At 53.2% G+C, this 15738-nt stretch overlaps 6 protein-coding genes across 6 annotated transcripts; 5 read left to right on the top strand and 1 right to left on the bottom strand.

The window, feature by feature from the left end:
• The first annotated feature begins 24 nt into the window (after positions 1–24).
• BO86DRAFT_393053 (DODA-type extradiol aromatic ring-opening family dioxygenase) lies at positions 25–1266 on the top strand. The gene is made up of 3 exons (XM_025672938.1): positions 25–154; positions 232–362; positions 428–1266. Exons 1-3 carry the CDS (start codon positions 151–153, stop codon positions 1145–1147), a joined length of 855 nt encoding a protein of 284 aa, XP_025522895.1. The 5' UTR covers positions 25–150; the 3' UTR covers positions 1148–1266.
• Positions 1267–1579: 313 nt separating this feature from the next.
• On the top strand, positions 1580–4202 carry BO86DRAFT_413491 (uncharacterized protein). Its single transcript, XM_025674747.1, has 2 exons — positions 1580–1861; positions 1923–4202. Exons 1-2 carry the CDS (start codon positions 1751–1753, stop codon positions 3945–3947), a joined length of 2136 nt encoding a protein of 711 aa, XP_025522894.1. The 5' UTR covers positions 1580–1750; the 3' UTR covers positions 3948–4202.
• A 931-nt stretch (positions 4203–5133) lies between these two features.
• BO86DRAFT_393051 (putative C6 transcription factor) lies at positions 5134–7360 on the bottom strand. Its single transcript, XM_025672937.1, has 3 exons — positions 6775–7360; positions 5820–6706; positions 5134–5752 (listed from the first exon to the last, which is right to left on the bottom strand). The coding sequence occupies exons 1-3, from the start codon at positions 7346–7348 to the stop codon at positions 5522–5524; spliced, it is 1692 nt and encodes a 563-aa protein (XP_025522893.1). The 5' UTR covers positions 7349–7360; the 3' UTR covers positions 5134–5521.
• Positions 7361–7673: 313 nt separating this feature from the next.
• On the top strand, positions 7674–9277 carry BO86DRAFT_459539 (FMN-linked oxidoreductase; the record flags this gene model as incomplete). Its single annotated transcript, XM_025677365.1, has 6 exons — positions 7674–8095; positions 8148–8269; positions 8336–8454; positions 8516–8545; positions 8585–9098; positions 9152–9277. The coding sequence occupies exons 1-6, from the start codon at positions 7783–7785 to the stop codon at positions 9275–9277; spliced, it is 1224 nt and encodes a 407-aa protein (XP_025522892.1). The 5' UTR covers positions 7674–7782.
• Positions 9278–10121: 844 nt separating this feature from the next.
• On the top strand, positions 10122–12695 carry BO86DRAFT_393049 (mRNA decapping enhancer EDC3). The gene is made up of 3 exons (XM_025672936.1): positions 10122–10372; positions 10467–12167; positions 12227–12695. The coding sequence occupies exons 1-3, from the start codon at positions 10258–10260 to the stop codon at positions 12472–12474; spliced, it is 2064 nt and encodes a 687-aa protein (XP_025522891.1). The 5' UTR covers positions 10122–10257; the 3' UTR covers positions 12475–12695.
• A 459-nt stretch (positions 12696–13154) lies between these two features.
• Positions 13155–15408, top strand: BO86DRAFT_235506 (putative dynamin GTPase). The gene is made up of 2 exons (XM_025667044.1): positions 13155–15165; positions 15232–15408. Exon 1 carries the CDS (start codon positions 13265–13267, stop codon positions 15032–15034), a length of 1770 nt encoding a protein of 589 aa, XP_025522890.1. The 5' UTR covers positions 13155–13264; the 3' UTR covers positions 15035–15165; positions 15232–15408.
• Positions 15409–15738: the final 330 nt, after the last annotated feature.

The raw sequence follows: 15738 nt of genomic DNA, 5'->3' as shown, positions 1-15738 counted from the left end.
TCCGATCCTCACTTCCTCCGGGGTAAACGCCCGAGTATAAGTCATTTGACAGACCAGCCACGATGCGACTACGATCGTTAGCCTCATTTCCTGATTGACTCCGCTCTCGACTAAGCGGATCCTAGTTTGTCTATTTGCAAGGAAAAGAAGATGGGTATGTGGACTGCACGCTTTTTGTTTCCATGGGCGGTTTCAATTGCATATCAGACAACACTCACTAATTAACTATAGGTCTCACACCGGTCCATTTCTTCTCACATGGCTCTACCATGATGTTGGGCGAGGAGAGCTCCTCGGCTGACTACTGGCGCAAGTGTGGCGATGAAGCACTGGCGCATGGGATCAAGGGCGTTGTGATCATGGTAAGGGAGCAAACCACCCGAGACACAAGCCCCTACACACATACACTGACAAGCAAACCCTTCAGGGAGCCCACTGGGACTGCTTCAACGACCAGATCCAAGTCGCGACGAACTCGAACCCCGGCAAGAGCCCGGTGGCCTACGTCGACCCGGCGAAATACGTCGACTACCCGCTCAACCCAGACCTGGCGACTTCACAGCGGTGCATCGAACTCCTCGCGCGCGAGGGCTTCAACGTCAGCGGCAACGCGACCTTCGAATGGATCCACGACGTCTACCTGATCCTGATCCGGATGTTCCCCGACGGGTGCCCACCGACGACGGTGGTCTCGCTGAACGCGCGCTACGACCCGCACTTCCACCTGAAGGTCGGCGCGGTGCTGCGCCCGCTCCGCCGCGAGAACTACCTGCTGATCGGCACGGGCGGCGCCGTGCACAACCTGTACCGCAACCGCTGGGCGCCCATGCTGCGCTTCCGCGACAACTTCGCCATGGAGACGCCGCCCGAGGCCTGGGCGCTGGAGTTCCGCCAGGCCGTCGAGGACGTCCTCATGAAGACCTCGGGCCCCCAGCTGCGCCGCGCCATGACCCGCCTCATGAAGCACCCGGAGTACCGCGATGCGCATGCCACCGACGATCACTTCATGGCCGCCATGTTCGTGGCCGGCGCGATGGGCGACTGGGAGGATGAGGGCAGCCCCGCGGTGCTGGGCGCCGAGACCTGGGAGTTGACCAATATGTGCAATTCGCAGTTCACCTTGGGGGCGTGGCCGATTAAGGTCTGAGCCGTTGGGCAGGTTGAGAGGGATGTCTTTTTCTCGGGGAGACTTCGGAGTTGTCTTGGAGTTTATTTATATTAAGTCTTTTGATAGGCACAAGGCTATGAGCACTATAAGCATGTGTCTCTTCTAACCCTTGCTTGAGTTATGCGCATAATTAGAGTTCCGTGCATTGAAAATGACATGCCAGAGGCTGGGTGTCGCCGCAAATTTTGTGTCTAATCTGTGGGGGCACAATCCTAGTGATAAGATGATAACTTATAGAGATGCAATCAGATGCTGATAGCGATAACAATGTATCTCTTGGGTTTGGGGGTGCTGCAGAATTCACGCAGTTAAGCTTAAGCGTGATGAGGTGGTCTGGCAGTCTGAGTCAGCCGAGCATAAAAGCTTCCCCGGGATTCCATAATTCCATTTCCCTTCGTCACTCACTCGCTCACTCACTCCGTGCCATCTTATCCACTTTCCTTTCTTCAATCACTGCCGCGCCGCTTCTTTCTTCCTGCTAGTCCCCGTGCGTAATCAAATGTCTGCCTGTGCCCTGAGCTTCAGCTGTCTGGTTTTCGCTACAGTCCATGCCACGCCAATCTCCCTTACAGATGTCGCATCATGGCGACCGTGAATCAGAACATGTTTGAAGCCAGTGTCACCACGGATCGGCCCAAAGGTGCTCCATTATTGGTTCTGCCGCTGAATTTGATCGCTCTCATTATCTCCTCCGTGCGTCCCCCACGAGCCCTGGCTTGATCTCCGGTGTGCTAACCTTCGAGACACATCACAGCTCGACGATCCTGGTGATCTCGCTCGTCTCTGTCGAACATGCCGCGTACTCAATTACATGACTCTGCCCCAACTCTACAGGAACATCACCTTGTCCTCCTATGACAAAATCCGCTATCGTGATGACCAGCCGGAGGGCATGGGGAGCGCCAGCCCCTTCTCCATGGGGCTCAACGCCGTCATCACGCGCCCATACGCCAACCTGGTGCGATCGTTGACGCTCCGTGGAAATTGGCGCGAGTCGGAGCTAGAGGAACATGCGCGAGTGGGCCGGGTGCCGGACTCCTCGATGATGCTGAACATCGCGGTGCGGGCGGCGGTGGACAAGATGCCGGACCTGGAGAGCTTCAGCTGGGAGCTCAACACCAAGATGATGGAGACGGTGTACTTAGGGCTGGCGCAATTGCCCAAGCTAACCTCCTTGACTCTGCGGTTTCCGTCGAGCCGCCATCCGCGACCGACCATCGTCATCCCGGCCATCCCCCAACTCCGGTCCCTGAAGATCACCGACATCGATCCACTCTGCTATCCGGATGATATTTCCACGCTGCTGTTCCGGTGCAGGAAGCTGCGGGATCTGAAACTGCACTGGTCGCCGCGCATGCGCATCGAGCAGGAGCCCAGCGTCATGCTCCACGACTACTTCCGCAAGTGCATCGCGGCGAAACGACCCTTGTCCATTCGGAAAATTGGGCTGCAGAATCTGTATGCGCTGCATACCGAGGAGTTTCAGCTTGCCTTCGCCCAGCAACCCATGGAAGAGGTGACTATTCTCAATGACATAGGCTCAGATGTCTCGATGAACACGTTTGTGGACAGCACGTGGCCGACGGTCCCGCAGACTGAGATTCACATTAAATGTATCCGACAAGATGCGTTGTCGCGACGACATGCCGACTTCATAGGTCATTTCACGGGTTTGGAGAAGATGTATTTTGTCAACGCCAGCTCCAATCCCGGCCATGATATCAATTCTCCGCGACAGCCCGTCGCTGCCACGGCACTCACCCCGCCGCAGTCCGACACCAACGGCTCAGTGGCGTACTCGTCGGCCGCAAACACCCCGGTCAATTCCCCTAGTCTGCAAGCAACCATTCGCGACTGCTACCTGAATAATATCATCTCGAACCATGCCTCCACTCTCCGTCACCTCCTGCTCCCCGCACGCTGGCCACTGTCGGCCAACACGATAGCGCGCCTTGTGCACGCCAGTCCGCAACTCGAACAATTAGGCTTTGCCGCAGACTTCTCGACCATGGACACCTTGGGTTTACTATTACCGTTCCTCCGCCAACTGACCGCACTTCGTATCCTTGTTCCCACCGGCCCAGCATCGGATCAAGCCCGTTCCACCCAGTCTTCGTCTAAGCTGCTAACCGGCCAAACCACCAAACACTTCTCCCGCTCCGCCAACCCCCTTGCCTCAGCACGCACTCTGCAAGACCTCGTCGACGCTGATGATGATATTCTCATCGAGAAGTTCAGCGCCGCCCTCGCCGATCAGCAGATTTTCCACCGGCTGAAAGTCCTCGGCTTCGGCCGGAAAGCCTTCCTCCTCGGTAAACACTACACCGTTCCCTCGGAACCGTCGAATGGCCATGCCGTCGAGCCTCAAACCCCGAGTACCACCCGCGCCCCAAGCGCCGAGACCGGTAAGAGTCCTTCGCAGCAGCAGCAATTCAATTATGCTGCGGCACCAGAGAAAGACCTGCCCAACGGGAATCATCATCACAACACGTACAACGCCTCGATCATCCCCGCCCTCAACGCCAACTACATCAGCAGCAGCACCCATCAACCTCCACCCTCCGTCCTAGGCAAACGCAGCCGCCCGGACGACGAGGAGACCCCGCCCGCCCGCACCGTGGAGACAATCCATTCCCCGATCGAGGACGAGGACGGCCTCTGCCTCCCGAAGGTCATACGGGACCCCCGCGGTCGCGAATGGCGCCGCCAGGTCCGTCGGGTCGGGTGGGAAGTCCTGCAGCATTGGGAGATTTGGGCGTTGGATAAACAGGAGTTATGAGGCCGTTCACGGATTTTTTTGAGTCAGTTGTTGGGATTTTACAAAAAGGAACATATACCCTGGAGTTTTTGTGATTTATTTATGTCTTCCAAGGGGTTGAGATGTATATTGTGGTGGTTATTTGTGGATGTGGATGGATGTGGATGTGGACTGGACTGGATACTGCGATATATGGTGGTATCTTGCCCAAATGCATCGTTCGAAGGGCACATTAAGCATGGACACGGTAATAGATGTCAAGAAAGAACATTCCCCTCTCATTTCTGTTGGATACCATGAGTAGAACTAGCTGTAGGATCTAAGGATATACTCTTCAGTGTGTGTCACTGAGGAGACTAAGAGCGTAGACTATTTTCCAGAATGATGGGAGAAAAGGACCCGGGGGGGTGTAACGTTAGGAGGCAGTGGATACCTACCGAACTACGTCCTAGTGAAACTGATTCTGGATACTATCCCCCCGAGAGAGAGGAAAACAAAAGAGGCATGAGTCAAAGCTCTAGCAGGCAAAGGCCAAAAAGCAACCAAAATTCTTGATCACTGCATCCGACGCTGAGGGGAAGCGAGCTCAACGGAACTCATACCTGTAAACCTGTGCAAAGGGCCCTATGGCTCGGCTAGGTATGGCTCTCCCTACTACGTAGTATCCTACCCTGTCTTTGTCTCCCCGGGTATCTAAGTAGGATTTCCCCTTTCTCTACGCCCACAGAGCTTGTTTTGCCACGAACCCCACTGTCGCTTTGCTCATGAGCCTCGGTACCTACCCATCTCACTTCTTCTAGCAAATACGTATGGTTGCTGCTGTTCTATCTTACTCCCCCCTTCAGAGTTGGAGTACTACTTCTACTGTATATAGTGGGTATAATAAGCCTATATACCAGACAAATACGTGTCGAACTATGGGAAGATCTGCATGAATCTTTCTTACTAGTAGGAAAACACGCAAGAACGCAGAGAGACAAAAGAAACACACAACGCCTATTCAGACCATCAGTTATGTGCGATAAGGACTCGAGGTCTCGCGTCCGAAGAACAACAGCTGAGTAGGGGTCGAATTGTGTTCAGTAGTGGTTCCTGGTTTAGGGGCTGAATCAGGAATTGTGGGGGATATCACTGAGTTGCAATGATTATGAACTAGGTTTCTGTTGCTCGTTCCTTGCAGGGAACCGAAACATTCGAAGTTTACCAAGGAGAAGTGACCGGGTAGTCGAAAGAATACCAAATACTTTGGGAATCGAGAAAAAGGTCAAAGCTATATACAGCTTCAATCCTTGTTTAGCGCGTAGCTTGGTGATATCGAAGGTTCTAGCACCAGAACCACTGCCGTCTGGAAACTGGTCTATATCTGTTAGCAGTAGCAGCAAGTGAAAAAGCTAGGTGTTATATCGGTACGTGTAGTACAACACGTGATATCACATACTGTCCAGCATCGAGGAAGAATTTGGTGCTTCGGAAGGAGCACATTCAGTTCCTGCACTCAATTCGAGATCACCAAGTTCCCTTTCCTACCCCCCCAAAGAAGAAAAGAAAAGATAAGAACTTCCTGCACGCACCGCAGCTAAAGCACTACCGGCTTGCTACTGCAGAAGGCTCAAGTCCATGTACCTACCCTGCTCCACCCACTCCCTCGCCTTGAGCGCCATATTCTCGGACTCCACGTCTACCAACACATCGGCCGGGACGCACGGCAGCTCGCGCTCGCCCAGCGGGCGGGAGTGCTCGAGGAGGCACTTGACCATCCAGCCGTCGAATCGGTGGGATTCCGTGGAGAGGAGGCAGATGTTCTGGAAGGTCATTAGTCTATTGATCTGGTTGGTTGGTAGGTCAGTCTAACCTGGCGGTGTTCCTTGAGTGAAGAAAGGGATGGGGAAATACCATCGCTTTCGTGTTTGGCCAGAATTGCTGATGCTCGATCAGGACCTCGAAGTTGGCATTCAGCGCGGCGCGCGCACCCTCGAGTTCCGTCGGGTTGCCAAAGAGGAGAGTGTGAAGGAGGACGGAGGAGGAGACGGTGGTCATGTGGCCGATGGTCGGGTAGTTTATTTCGCAGCCCTTGATTTGCCGGGCGAGGTCGAGAAGGTTGCTGAAGGAGGAGGCGTGGTGCTTGCAGCGGCGGATGTAGGTGCGGAACCTACGGGATGGCTTTGATGGAGGGGCTTGCTTGCGGTGGTGGCTCTGAATATGAGTTTGGTCGTGTTCGAGGAAACGATAGTACAACAGTGTGGAGTAGTGGTGATACGTCAGGTGCAGAGCAATGAAGAGTCCCCCCTGTCCGGACTTCTGGTGGCTGTGTAGATTGGGCACCGTCATCTGCGTGTTAATGGGGAGCATCCTGCTCCAGGCTTCGAGCTGTTCCCCTATGTCTTGGACCTCTTGGTCCAGTTCGACGGTGTCAGTGTAGCCGCGGGCGACCTGACGGTTAAGGTCCTGGATCGGGCCGAAGTACCGCGCCAGCGCTACCATGTGCGCCCAAAGGCCGAGTTTCCAGATAGGAGGTGTGTGTTCTGTCGGCGACGGCGGCGCTTCTAGATGGTTGCTCGTGTCGGGAGGCAGAGATTGGAAGGTGATCTCGTCTATAGGCAGCCCGTAGGGCTTGCTGAAATCGTCCATGTGACGGGGGAGACCGAGCCCAGACGCACACCAACGATCCGCCACGTAGAGCGAGCACCAGACTCTGCGGGCGGTTTCGCGCGTGATCATGGATTTGTTCATCGCCGGGGAGAAGTCGAGTGACATGATCTCGGTCATTGAGGTGGCGATTCCTGGGGATTTGTGAATCAACTGAGCCCCTAAGTAGAGAAAAGATTGAAAGCAGCAAGGTATATCGTACGAATAAAGAGCGCCTCCGAAGATGGTTCACAATTTCCTGCACTCAGGGTAGCGATCAGGATGCAAGTCTGCACGTTCTCAAGACAGACATTCTCGATGTCGGCTTGGAGCAGCCGCTTGGCCTCCACAGTCAACCGCGCTTCTAAGTCGCGCCGGTCCGTGCTGGAGGAGAACTTGACCCCGAGGGCGCAGACGGCGTACAGCAAGGCCTTTCCCACGGTGCCACTGCGCACCTGAGCCCGCAACGTTGCCGGGTGGAAGATGCTATGCGGTCGATCGTGGATCTTGGCGAGGTACAGGTCCACCAGCTCCACAGTGGTCTCCCAGGAGATCTGAATAGGTTCCAAGATTGTGGGATGATGCCGGACAGGCTCATTGCTCTGTTGCTGTTCGTCGCTGAGGACCGCCGGCTCGGGGTTCGGCTCACTGTTCACTCCCACCGGGTTTGGCCTTCGTAACTCAGCACTACATATGACTCGTCGTTGCTGACATGCGCTACAGGGCTCACCTGGTCCCAGACGAGTGCACTTGCGCTTGGAGGACCGGCATTGCAGGCATGCTCTTGGAGCTCTCATGCTGTTTCGGGGTGACGGGGTGGATGTAGAAGTGACGAAACGAGATCGGGATTGGAGAGTTATCAGTGGTGGACAAGAGCGGAGGTAGCGGCCCCACAGCCTCTCCATACATCGGAATAACTGCGCTGTGGTTGGCTTTTTCCCGAAAGCCCCGAAAGTACCCCGATGTATGGAGCCTCACTTTTTACAGTCAACCACCAGCCATGATATCAGGTGGATGCTCATCCATACTCCTTACTAATTATAATCTCCTTATAAATCATGGAAAGGCTTCTCGAAGTAGTGAGAATTCAACGGAAACTAGGTATATAAGGAGTGCAATCGTGTCCGCCTCATCGTCAATACTCAATTCCAATCTCAACTTCGCGATTCCTATCTTCCACCCAATTTGACCATCGTTCGAGTCACCACCTCCCGAAAGTACCTACTTCGCAATGCCAAGCCTCTTGGAGCCCGTCACTGTCGGCGGAAAGCTTCCGCTGAGAAACCGCGTGGTCATGGGCTCCATGACCCGAAACCGTTGCCTCGACCGCATGCCCGGTCCAGCACAAATCAAACATTACGTCGACAGAGCCAGGGACGGCGTCGGCCTAATCGTAAGCGAAGGCACCTTTGTGGACTGGACTGGCTGCGACTGGCAATGGACGCCAGTCATGATCGAGATGGAACATGCTGAGGCATGGCGGAAAGTGACCGACACCGTTCATGAAGCTGGTGGGAAGATCTTCTTCCAGGCCTGGCACGCGGGTGAGTGGATGAGCTTCGTGGAGACTGATGCTGCTATGTGGTACTCATGCAGATCTTAAAGGTCGTATACAGCATGATCAAATGCCGATCATGAAAGAGAAGAGTGGACGTGTTTTGGCGCCCTCCAGCATCAAGGCTGAAGGGGGAAAGTATCGTGACCTTCCGGGCGAGCCGGTATGAGACCATGTCCCTCTACACCCGTGCCTTGCTAAGCATGTCGCTGACCACTTTCTGATATAGGGGCACACGGAGAATGTTGAGGAAATCGAGAATCCCCGGGATGTGATCGACACCTATCGGAACGCCGTGCTGCTAGCTAGACATGCAGGCTTTGACGGCGTTGAGTTGCTGGCTCAAGGGTGAGTAGATATGATATTCCTCAGTGACGGGCTGGTATACTGATACATTTCATGGGCCCAGCGGTTATCTTACCCATCAATTCCTCAACACGTAAGTATTTCTCTCTAAAGAAAAGCTACAGGACTTCAGGAATCAAGTTGACCAAGGCGGCTCCACACACAGTCGCTCAAACAAGCGAACAGATGATTACGGAGGTTCAGTCGAGAATCGCTGCCGGTTCATCCTTGAATTAGTCGACACCATCAGCGAGGTCTTCGGCGGACCCGAGCTGCTCTGCGTCAAAATCAACCCAACGGACACCTATAATGATTCCGCGACCACTTTCGAGGAGATGAAAGAGACCTACACATTCTTGATTAAGGAACTCGTCGCCCGCAGGGTAGGCATCATCAACATCGGCCGTCGGGGGGCTGATCCCAATGCAGGAACAGGGGACTTTTTTGGACGCGATGGTCGACCTGAGGAGTTTCCTCTGCCCATTGGTTACGACCCTGTCCTGGATTTTGGCCCTCTGGTTAAATACCCCGGCAGCCCTTCCTTGCTCATGGCTAACCATGACTATACACCCGAGGAAGCGGATCGGCTGGTTAAGGAAAGGAAGCTGGATTTGATAACCTTTGCGAGGCCGTTCATCTATAACCCGGTGAGTAGGCTGGGTTTTCGAGTTCATTCCTAATGCTCAACTAACGATATCAGGATGTAATCTCACGCATCAAGAATGGCATTCCTTTCGCCCATAATGATCGGGGTAAGACTGTCCACTACGGACCCTATCGGACACCCGATGAGAACTACAATGACTGGCCTGCTGCTTCCCTTTAGTATACAAAGCATCCAGATAGAAGGGTATGAGGAAGCTGCTGTGGGAACGAGGAAGAGACCAAATTGCGAATATATCACATACCTCGCTGCACAGCATACTTTGCAAGTACACATGATTCAGATCACCTGTGCACAGATCACATGCTGGGGAAAGGACTGCCCGGGCTTGTAGATTAACCGCTGTGTGTAGAACCTGAATCCTCCGTTTATTTTTCTTATTTGTTTGTTTTTTTCCTTTTTTTTTTTCTCTCTCTCGATGTTGTCGAGCACATATTGCACCACTGATCGCCAGGGCTTCTCTTCTGAGTTGGCGAAAGCGTTCCAAGCTTTATTTTTCTGAGGGCAAATGCTGTTGTCCGCATTCAGGTTCGCAGGGAGGCTGGTCCTGAATATCTCTCTTCGACAGCGTGACGTCTCTGCAATAAGACCTTGCTGCTCATCATGAAATTGAATCTGTTGAAATTGGGGTGGTTTGAAAGCCATAGTCAAAAGTTGTGGGGAAGGATCGTTGTTTAGTGCTGAGTCTAGACCTTTCGAATCCCTACCTCCCTTGCTACTAAGTAGATAAAGGGGAAAGGATCCCCGTTAGTAACTCTCCAGTAGAGCTGAGATCTCAAGCGCCTTGCATGCTTCATAAGATTATATAAGAAATGATTTTCAAAAGAGAGACAAGAGAGACAAGAGAAGGCTCGGATCATATCCATGGAGAAGATATGCGTAGATCGCTGCCGAGAGTACTCCGTACTCCGTACTCCGTAGAGTAACGTAGCTTCCCTCTTCTTCCCCACCACACCTTATCGATAAAAAAAAGGACCGGGCTGACACGTGACGTCCACCCTCCGAAGCTGTAACAGCGAAGCTGACCATTCCCACTCTCTCGTTACCTCTCACTGTCCTTGTACACTGAAGACTTATTGTGGCCTTCCTGTTCTTGTCTGGCCCCGTAGCATGCTTGGACTTTGCCTGCTCATCTACTGACCATGGCGTCCGAATTTATCGGGTACGATGTGCTGGTGACTCTGCGAACGCCACCAAATGCAACTGTGCAAGGAGAAGTGGCCAATGTCATCGGCCAGCGTCTAATTCTACGGAATGGTAGGTAGAGCCATTCCTTGATATGCTTTGTTGAACCAGTTTCTCCAGGTTTAACCAAGAATTATCGCTAATCAACATGATCTCCACTTCTCAGTCAAGCTATCGTGGATCGGTCACCCGCTTCCGTCCTACTCTGTCGACGCTCCGGACATTGCGGACCTTTCAATAGCACCCTCAGGCCAGCCCACTGCCCAGCAGCCCCCTGCTCCCCCTGCTCCTAAGGAGGCAGTGGGCGCTTCCTTCGCGCCACCCGCTCCATCAGCACCACAGCCTTTCGTGGACCCAGCGATTCTGAGTTTCTCGAAACCTCCCTCGAAACCAGTCGACCAGAGCCCAGAAGTAGCGGCGCCATCGTCCCAATCTGTCCCCATCAACAGATCGAGCTCCCAAAATCTTCAGCTATCACAACAAGTCGTTCGTGATCAGGCTGCTGTTCTCAATGAACCGTTCAGCAACCTTGAGCTAGATGTGAACAAGGCTCCGCCCGAGAGCGGAATAGCGACACAAAATGCACCCCCTCTGCAACAGAGCTTGCACTACGGACCCAAGACTAATCGTCGTGGTGGTGCGCCTAAGATTTCCAAAGTTATCAACGAACACGATGGAGCAGCCAACACAAACCCGAAGACCAGAGGCTGGCGCCAGACGGCCTTCACCGAGCCCTCGCACCCACAACTCGCGGAGACACGCAACAAGCAGCGGCGGAAGAGGAAGGGCAGAGCCAGCTATGCTGAGGACCCGAATGGCTGGGCGACAGAGGATGCCACGGATATCCAGGAATTGGGCGAGTTCGATTTCCAGAGCAATCTGTCCAAATTCGACAAGAGACGGGTTTTCGAGGAGATTCGCAATGACGACACTACCGCTGATGAGGAACGCTTGGTTAGTTTCAACAGAAGACCGAAACCTGGAACGAACGGTGGAAGGAACCTTCATTGGACGGAAAACGTTCTCGACAGTCTTGGGGAGAGTGAGGAAGAGCTTACGGACCACGTACCGAGCGATGCGAAGCTTAGCAGCGGAACCTATTCAGGACGTGAGCGCACATTATCTTCCAGGGCGCCACCTTCTCGTAAAGGCAGTGCTATCCTCGGACAGCCATTGGTCCCTGCACAGGTCAACTCGCTTGGTCGCAGTCAATTGAGCACGTCTCGAACCACCAGCCCACGCCCGAATAAAACCCCCGTCTCAGCATCGCCGATTAGTGGCCCCGGTGTGCCTGGTGCGTCCCTGCGGCTCACGACTACCAACAGAAGCTGCCCAACCGTGAGTCCGCTCCAGACTCTTGAGGTTGAGCAGATCGCGGTCGCAGAGCTAGGCCTCACCGAGGACATGATAACAGAAAACACTGGACGAGGCATTGCGGAAGCCGCCGTCGGCCTTCTAACTAGTGACGCGGCCGCCCCGACAATGCTTATACTCACGGGCAATCACCGGACTGGAGCACGGGCTATATCTGCTGCTCGCCATCTGCGCAACAGGGGTCACCGTGTCACTGTCTGTATGCTGGGGATAGAACACGAGAACGAGCTGCTAGAGAATTGTCGCAAGCAACTCGATGTGTTCAAGAAGATTGGCGGTCGAGTGCATCGGTGGGAAGATCTCTCAGCCCGCCTATCAACCTCCGAGTTTGCCCCCGACTTGGTGGTTGATGCGCTATTTGGTATTCACATTGCCTTTGAAGACCTTCGCACAGACGATCAAGCAGTAGCCTTCGAAATGATTTCATGGGCCAACCGGAGTAACCTTGAAGTCCTGTCTGTAGACGTCCCCTCCGGTCTTTCTGCCATAAGTGGTGAGTCTCTTTTTCTTGGGCAATAAACTATACTTCGATTGGTCTCTAATGATATACAGGCGAAGCGACGGTGGTGGAAGGCGGTCGAGTCTGTATCAATGCCAAGTCAGTTGTCTGCCTCGGCGCTCCAAAGACTGGTATTGTCAACGCCTTGCTCTCGGGAGAGGGGCTATCATGGAATCTCTCGGTGGCAGACATTGGAATCCCCCAGATCGTCTGGAGGAAGTATGGCAGTCGACGACGCCACGGAATCGACTTTGGCAACCGATGGGTGGTGCCGCTACGCTACCAGCCACCTCCTGTGTAAAGCAGGCTTTGCATGCATGTGATGATTCAACGACCCCAAAAGTCTTACAGCGTTTTCTAGGCAGTGGGAGATTGAAGAGTAGATCGGGTACTTGCGTTGTGGATGATGGTGATGAGGAGGAGGAGGAGGCGGCGAGAATACCATGAGACGTGATTTCTTGAAACCGAAGAGTCGACGGCGGCTTTGTATTATAGTGCTGTAGTTTTAGCAATTAAACCCTCATCATGACGATCACATTATGATTCTTTGACCAGCATTGTCCCTATGTTTGGGTAGTTGAACAAATATTGATTTATGAAGTTACCAGTCTTGTGGTATGCCAAGGGGAACTGCACTTACCGACTATCGCAGGTATGTACTATACTAGCTTCCCTATACTTACCTTTGCTAAAACATTATCTCCATCTCACCAGCAGTATCATACAGGACAACACCCCCGTCTCTATTCTCAACCCAGCTTTATTGCTGGAAACTCAATCACTTCTGCTAGTATCTTCCACATTCTTAATCGTTATCATGGCGCTGGCGGGGTTCGTGGCCAGCGCTTATGGAAGAGCGTCTAGTCGATAGACTTACCGGGGTTGGTTTTCTAGCGCAGGCGCTACGCTTCTTTTGCACGTGGTTTTTTAATTCACTTCCCACTGCAACTCCTACTCAACCCGAGTCCTTGTTGTGGTCTCTTTTGCCCTGAAGTCAGACTTCTGTGCGATCAGTTCGTCCTACTTGACTCCTCGCGCCTCCCTAACATATCGAGCCTGGGACTTAAGAAGGCCGCCTTGTCACCAGCATCATGACGTCGAACACCACACCATCACCGGCCGACCAAGCAATGCGCCAGCTGCAATCAGAGCAGTCTCGAGTCCTGGATATCATCGATGAGCTGCGCACCATCGGCGTTGGGGCCTTGGTGGAGCTGCCCCAGCTGATTGTCTGCGGCAACCAATCCAGCGGCAAGAGTTCGGTCTTGGAGGCCATCTCACGCGTTCGATTCCCAGCCAAGAGTAACGTGTGCACGCGCTTTGCGACCGAGGTCATTCTCCGCCGACGACCGTCAACTAGTATCAAAGTCTCCATCGAACCCGGTCCATCGCGTACGAGGGAAGATGAGAGACAGAGACTCCGCGGATTCACCCCGGAGGCTTTCTCGAATGGCGACGACCTCCCCGCACTGATCGAGAAAGCCAAGGAGTGCATGGAAATCACGGAATCCGTGAACGCCGGGTTCAGTGATGACGTGCTCAAGGTGGAAATCTCTGGCCCAGACAAGCCCGAACTGACGTTGGTGGATCTGCCTGGCCTGTACTACTCGACCAGCCAGGATCAAGGCCGCAAAGGCATCAGCATCGTCCGGGGCATCACCGAGAGATACATGAAGAACACCCGCAGCATCATTCTCGCGATCATCACGGCCAAGGCCGACTACCATCTACAGGAGGTCCTAGACATGGCGCGAAAGTTTGACCCGCAGCGAGAGCGAACGCTTGGTATCATTACCCAGCCAGATATTCTGGAGCCCAGTTCGGAGGAAGAGGACACATGGCTGCAGTTCCTGGAAAATGATAAAGTGTCCTTGCAACTTGGTTGGCATGTATTACGCAATCGTTCATTTGAGACGAGGGATGCATCAGATGATGCTCGCGACGAGAAAGAGGCTGCTTTCTTCGAACAGGGCCGGTGGGCCTCGATTCCTCGTGAGAATGTTGGTATCGACAGTCTTCGTCGTCGGCTCAGCAGCATCTTGTTCAAGCATATCCGCCGCAACCTTCCCGAGTTGATAACAGACATCCAAAAGAAAATCGAGATTCGCCAGAGCAGACTCACGACGCTCGGGGAGGCTCGTTCAACCCTACAGCAACAACGAGGTTTTCTTCTTGCCATAAGTACTGGCTTCGAGAAAGTCACGGGTCAAGCCTTGAATGGCATGTACTCGGACAGGTTCTTCGAAGATGGGCCGGAGTATATTCTCATGGATCAGGATTATCGCCGCCTCCGGGCAATGATTAGGGAGCTAAACGAGTGCTTCGCTGAGGCCATGAATATCAGAGGCAAACGACGCACTATTATACATAGTTGGAACCAGATATTATCATCTTCGGACATCGCAGCGTTGAGCGCCAAACCCTATATGAAGGACTGGGAATACTCATGCGTCAGCCGCGAAACTCTCGAGCTTGAAATCAACAGCCAAGCGCGTCGCAAACGAGGCATCGAGCTGCCCGGAAGTGCCAATCAGCTGCTCGTCGGAGATCTGTTTCGTGACCAGGCAAGACCTTGGGAGGACATTGCCCGTGAGCATATGATGAACGCTTGGTCGGTGGTGAGATATTTCATCCATTCTGTCCTGCAATACCTCACAACCGAGCACACCTACTCGTTAATAGCCACGTCTCTTATTGACCCGGAACTCGATACCTTGAAAGAGTCCCTTCTAGCGAAGCTCACAGAATTGACGGCTTACACGAAACGTGGACATCCTCTGCCTGTGGGAAAGAGCTTTCTTTCTAAAATCCGGAGATCCCGAGTTGACCGCCAATTCAAGCACTGGAGCAAAGACTACTGATGTCAAATAATGCTTCTGCTGATGCCTCCTTCACCTTGAATGACTTCAAACAAGCTACTAAGGTTACTGAAACGGAGGGGAATGAGTTCGCTGCGTCGGAAATCATTGATCAGATGCAAGCGTACTATGATGTTAGTGACATCTTCCACCTTGAACTGCATATCTATCCCATAACAAATGATCTAATGTTCTTCTAGACCGCTATAGTGACCTTTGTGGATAACATTGCCATCCTTGGCATCGAGAACTGCTTGCTCGCCCCACTGGAAACCATTTTCACAGCCCAGACTATCAACAACCTAAGCAGTGAGAAGATTCAAGATCTCGCCAGTGAACCATCCTCGATCGAGCAAGAGCGAAAGCGCTTGTCTGACGAGCTGCGCAAATTACAAGAAGGCTTAAGCACACTCCGCCTTTTCAGCACACAGATGCCCAGACTATCAAAACCCATGGTTTTCAGTAAGGTTCTATTGACCAGGACACGGCATGCAGGAACTGACTTGAGTACAATCTAGCCCAGGGCCATCTATCTAACGCCCGGGCTTCAGTCCCTATCAGAAGCGCTAAAGAAGGCAAGGACTCAAAGACAGACAGTTCTTTCTGTAAGTGTGCAGGGCTTCTCACTGCAAATAGCACTAATTGGGTGGATAGTCTCAATGCAGCCGAGCGCTGGTCCAAACACCGGGGCTTCTCATGATCTTGAG

The sequence above is a fragment of the Aspergillus japonicus genome (genome assembly GCF_003184785.1).
Source record: "Aspergillus japonicus CBS 114.51 unplaced genomic scaffold BO86scaffold_83, whole genome shotgun sequence".
Lineage (NCBI taxonomy): Eukaryota > Fungi > Ascomycota > Eurotiomycetes > Eurotiales > Aspergillaceae > Aspergillus > Aspergillus japonicus.
The sequence above is the reverse complement of the archived record's forward strand: the minus strand, read 5'-3'. Positions and strand labels throughout refer to the sequence as shown.

Excerpts from the sequence above, each read along its gene's own strand:
- BO86DRAFT_393053 (XM_025672938.1), top strand. Across the intron at positions 363-427 it reads TCAAGGGCGTTGTGATCATG|GGAGCCCACTGGGACTGCTT; the intron begins GTAAGGGAGCAA and ends CAAACCCTTCAG.
- BO86DRAFT_413491 (XM_025674747.1), top strand. The coding sequence starts at position 1,751 with ATGGCGACCGTGAATCAGAACATGTTTGAAGCCAGTGTCACCACGGAT. Across the intron at positions 1,862-1,922 it reads TCGCTCTCATTATCTCCTCC|CTCGACGATCCTGGTGATCT; the intron begins GTGCGTCCCCCA and ends GACACATCACAG.
- BO86DRAFT_393051 (XM_025672937.1), bottom strand. The coding sequence starts at position 7,348 with ATGAGAGCTCCAAGAGCATGCCTGCAATGCCGGTCCTCCAAGCGCAAG. Across the intron at positions 6,707-6,774 it reads TTCGGAGGCGCTCTTTATTC|GAATCGCCACCTCAATGACC; the intron begins GTACGATATACC and ends ACAAATCCCCAG. Across the intron at positions 5,753-5,819 it reads GGCCAAACACGAAAGCGATG|ATCAATAGACTAATGACCTT; the intron begins GTATTTCCCCAT and ends CCAACCAACCAG.
- BO86DRAFT_393049 (XM_025672936.1), top strand. The coding sequence starts at position 10,258 with ATGGCGTCCGAATTTATCGGGTACGATGTGCTGGTGACTCTGCGAACG. Across the intron at positions 10,373-10,466 it reads GCGTCTAATTCTACGGAATG|TCAAGCTATCGTGGATCGGT; the intron begins GTAGGTAGAGCC and ends TCCACTTCTCAG. Across the intron at positions 12,168-12,226 it reads CGGTCTTTCTGCCATAAGTG|GCGAAGCGACGGTGGTGGAA; the intron begins GTGAGTCTCTTT and ends AATGATATACAG.
- BO86DRAFT_235506 (XM_025667044.1), top strand. The coding sequence starts at position 13,265 with ATGACGTCGAACACCACACCATCACCGGCCGACCAAGCAATGCGCCAG.